Source organism: Palaemon carinicauda, chromosome 7 (genome assembly GCF_036898095.1).
Source record: "Palaemon carinicauda isolate YSFRI2023 chromosome 7, ASM3689809v2, whole genome shotgun sequence".
NCBI lineage: Eukaryota > Metazoa > Arthropoda > Malacostraca > Decapoda > Palaemonidae > Palaemon > Palaemon carinicauda.
The window spans coordinates 155,446,932-155,451,931 of NC_090731.1; the positions used below are offsets into that span (position 1 = coordinate 155,446,932).

General features: G+C 35.7%; 1 protein-coding gene across 1 annotated transcript in view; it reads left to right on the forward strand.

The window, feature by feature from the left end:
• LOC137644086 (chorion peroxidase-like) overlaps positions 1–5,000 on the forward strand; it is a 67,434-nt gene that overhangs the window by 32,157 nt on the left and 30,277 nt on the right. Inside the window, 2 exon segments of the mRNA XM_068377031.1 lie at positions 934–1,010; positions 1,013–1,133. Of these exon segments, the coding sequence (XP_068233132.1) occupies positions 934–1,010; positions 1,013–1,133 (198 nt within the window).

The following is a 5,000-nucleotide window of genomic DNA, read 5'->3' on the forward strand; positions in this document are numbered from 1 at the left end:
TACTAATGTAGTAGCATTTTTTGGAAACAAAATGAAAGCTTATTGAATAACTTCTTATTAGATGAGAGATGAACGGTCAGATGCTTATTTTTTGTAAGGCACAAGCAGCAACTTAAGTATTCCCCAAATATCTTTTTAAATATAATTTTCAGAGCATCGTGATATATTCTTATATATTTTATTATTGAAAATACCATGTTTATGTTTTGTCCTAATTTCAAATAACGCCTAGACTGCACATGACTGACGAACACATTCCCTAGAACTTTTCAATTAATATACTTCAAAAGGGTTCTTGGAGTCCATTTTACATTAATGAATTTTTTAATGTTACCTTGCTTTGCATTGACCATGACCATCGATGCACACTTACTTGATAAGTGAAATGATTATCTATGGTAACATTAATAAGCGTATGATTATTATGTTCCTGCATGCATGTAGAAAATATAAATTTTGCATAATTTTTCCCTACTTCCGATAAGACTATAATTAACATGTCTGAATAAGGAATATAGAAGCTGTATCTGTGTATAGTTGCAACAGAGATTACGGGCAAAATAAGCCCCGCCCTTTGATGACGTCATAGCAAATCATGTTGTCTCCTGCATTAACACCGGTGACAACACATTCCCTTAAAGCTATTATAAGTTGGGGATTTTAATAAGCCTATATTATACGATTTGTAACTAAACCTCGACTTACTAAATTTAATAAGAATCTTCAGTTGGTTTAATGTGAACAGTATTTGATTTCAATGACATCCATTACGTCAATAACATAAGAAAATGTCCATTATAAACTCCTTCGTCAATGATATCTTCGAACGTATTGCTACCGAAGATTCCCGTCTGGCATATTACAACAAGCGCTCTGCCATCACCTCCCCGGATCGATATGAATAATTATTATTATTTCCTCGACCCTTTTCAGGAATGCTTTGACGGCAGGAGAAAAGAATCTTGAGAAAAAGGATCAAATTGAAAAAGAAAATTTCGAGGCCAATATTACGTTAGTTCGGACGCCGCCCCTCTGATGCACCAACTCGGCTTCCGGAAAACGGATCCCCTTTCTACTAAAATGGCACAGGGTGGTTTTATCTTGATTGGTGCTACTGAATCATTCACAAATACGTAAGTTGCGACAGCTTTGTTAGAAGTTTGAGATGAGAGAGAGAGAGAGAGAGAGAGAGAGAGAGAGAGAGAGAGAGAGAGTGAGAGAGAGAGAGAGAGAGAGTGTAATTCAACTCTTCAGAAATATGTGTTGAGACAGCTTCATTAGAAGTTTGAGAGAGAGAGAGAGAGAGAGAGAGAGAGAGAGAGAGAGGAATTCAAATCTTCAGAAATATGTAAGTTAAGACAGCTTTGTTAGAAGTTTGAGATGAGAGAGAGAGAGAGAGAGAGAGAGAGAGAGAGTGGAATTCAACTCTTCAGAAATATGTAAGTTGAGACAGCTTTGTTAGAAGAGAGAGAGAGAGAGAGAGAGAGAGAGAGAGAGTGGAATTCAACTCTTCAGAAATATGTAAGTTGAGACAGCTTTGTTAGAAGTTTCAGATGAGAGAGAGAGAGAGAGAGAGAGAGAGAGAGAGAGAGAGTGGAATTCAACTCTTCAGAAATATGTAAGTTGAGACAGCTTTGTTAGAAGTTTGAGGTGAGAGAGAGAGAGAGAGAGAGAGAGAGAGAGAGAGAGAGTGGAATTCAACTCTTCAGAAATATGTAAGTTGAGACAGCTTCATTAGAAGTTTGAGAGAGAGAGAGAGAGAGAGAGAGAGAGAGAGAGAGAGAGAGAGAGTGGAATTCAACTCTTCAGAAATATGTAAGTTGAGACAGCTTCATTAGAAGTTTGAGAGAGAGAGAGAGAGAGAGAGAGAGAGAGAGAGAGAGAGAGAGTGGAATTCAACTCTTCAGAAATATGTAAGTTGAGACAGCTTTGTTAGAAGTTTCAGATGAGAGAGAGAGAGAGAAAGAGAGAGAGAGAGAGAGAGAGAGAGAGAGAGAGAGAGAGAGTGGAATTCAACTCTTCAGAAATATGTAAGTTGAGACAGCTTTGTTAGAAGAGAGAGAGAGAGAGAGCCTTATTGCCTTATTGCCTTATTTTTTGTTTGGGTTCCCCCAGGTCCCTCAGTGTGAGGCACCTCGTATATCCACCAGAGAGTTGCTAATACATCTTCCGGTGTATTTTGCATCTTCCAGTCTTGGATGGTCTGGGATGCATCTTAGGTATTTATCGAGCTGCTTTTTAAACGCATCTACGCTCACTCCTGATATGTTTCTTAGATGAGCTGGCAGCACATTAAATAGTCGCTGCATCATCGATGCTGGTGCGTAGTGGATTAATGTCCTGTGCGCCTTTCTCAGTTTACCTGGAATGCTTTTTGGTACTACTAATCTACCTCGGCTTGCTCTTTCTGATACTTTAAGCTCCATGATGTTTTCAGCAATTCCTTCTATTTGCTTCCATGCTTGTATTATCATGTAGCGTTCTCTTCTCCTTTCTAGACTGTATAGTTTTAAAAAATTGCAGTCTTTCCCAGTAATCAAGGTCCTTAACTTCTTCTATTCTAGCAGTATAGGACCTTTGTACACTCTCTATTTGCGCAATATCCTTTTGGTAGTGTGGGTACCATATCACATTGCAGTACTCGAGTGTACTACGCACATAAGTTTTGTAAAGCATAATCATGTGTTCAGCTTTTCTTGTTTTAAAGTGTCTGAATAACATTCCCATTTTTGCTTAACATTTAGCCAACAGTGTTGCTATTTGGTCGTTGCATAACATATTCCTATTTAAGATTACACCAAGGTCTTTAATTGCTTCCTTGTTTGTGATTGTCTCATTATTAGGTCCCTTGTATGCATACACCATTCCTTCTCTGTTTCCATAATTTATTGATTCGAATTTATCGGAGTTAAATACCATCCTATTTATCTCCGCCCATTCATATATTTTGTTTAGATCTCTTTGTAGTGAGTTCCTATCTTCATCACAAGTAATTTCTCTACTTATTCTTGTGTCATCGGCGAAACTTCTCACTACGGAGTTTTCAACATCACAGTCTATGTCTGAGATCATAATAACAAATAGCAGTGCAGCTAATACCGTACCTTGGGCACACCAGATATTACCTGGGCTTCATCTGATTTCTCGTCATTTGCAACCACTATCTGTTTTCTGTTTTGCAGGAATTCTTTTACCTATTTTCCTATCTTTCCCACAATATTATGCTTTCTCATTTTTTTCTCCAATATGTTATGGTCTACCTTGTCAAAGGCTTTTGCAAAATCTAGATAGATCACATCTGTGTCTTTTTCATTTATCATATTATTGTATATGTTTTCATAGTGAGCTATCAGTTGGGTCTGTGTACTTTTTCCAGGTACGAAACCGTGTTGACCCATATTAAACAAATTATTTTTGACCAAATGGTTCATTATTTTCTTTTTTATTACCCTCTCATACACTTTCATAATATGTGATGTTAGACTAACAGGTCTATAATTGCTTGCCTCTAGTCTTGATCCACTTTTGAAGATAGGGGTTATATAAGCTAATTTATGTTTAACATATATCTCGCTCATATCTATACTCTGTCTTAGCAGTATTGCAAGTGGCTTCGCGATAGTGTTTGCAGTTTTTTTTAACAAAATCGCTGGAACTCCATCTGGTCCGGCTGCCGATCCATTTCTAATTTCGTTTATAGCCGTGACAATATCTGCTTCATTAATATCTATATCCGTTAGATATTCAACATTTTCTTCTCTTATTTCTGTTTCATTATTCTCATTCGCAATTCTTGGCGTGAACTCACTCTTATATTTTTCTGCTAATATGTTGCATATTTCCTTTTTTTCATTCGTTAGCCGTCCTTCAATTCTTAGAGGGCCTATTTCTATTCTCCTTTTATTCATCTTTTTTGCATAGGAGTAAAGTACTTTGGGGTTTCTTTTTATATTTTGAAGTGTCCTTTCTTCTAAGTCCCTTTTTTCATTTTCTTTCGACTGCATAATCTTTTGTTCTGCATTTTCTATCTTACATTTTATTTCCCTCATTTTCCACACATTTTTTTCTTTTGCAAGATTTTTCTTCCACTTTTTAATTTTCTGAAATAAGATCCTTCTGTCTCTTGGTATGCACGTCTTTTGTTTATTGTTTTTTTTCGGTACATATTTTTTCAACAATTTTCTCCAGTATTTTGTACAGTATATCCGTATTTACCTGTATATTATCACTTATAAATACATTTTTCCATTCTTTATTCAGTTCTTCATTTGTTTCTGACCATTTTATATTCTTACTGTAAAAGTTATATTTTCCATATCCTTCCCAAAGTTTTGTGCTTTTATTAATTCTGTGATCACTTGCTTTGGAATGAACTATCAATTCTATGACATTGTGGTCTGAAATTCCCGTGTTATACACTATTATTTCTTTAACATAATTCACCTCATTCACAAATACTAGATCTAGGACATTTTCCTTTCTTGTTGGAATGTGGTTTATTTGTTGCATATTATGTTCTAATAGCATATCTTGAAGCTTTTCAAATTGCCTCTTATCTTCTGCGCTACTATTACTCTCTTTTTTATATGTATACATACAACCACTTTCTTCTATCCGTTCTTTCCAATCCACGAAAGGAAAGTTAAAATCTCCGGATAGGAGTATATTCCAGTCTTTATGGTTTCTACCTATATCATCTATTTTTTCTATTATTATGTCAAACTCCTTAGTATTTGGGGGTCTGTAAACTACAATATTCACTAGTTTTTCAAATTCAAATTCTACCGCAATCAATTCACATTCTGTGTTGCTGTATTTTTCACAGACTTTTCCTTGATTTATGTCTCTTCCATATATTGCGGTTCCCCCTTGATTCCTATTTTTTCTGTCTGATCTATAAGTTTGGAAACCCTTTATCTGGTCATCACTGCCAGTCTCTTGGGAATACCATGTTTCACTTATATTTAATATATCTATTTTTTCAATTTGGGTTAGTTCTT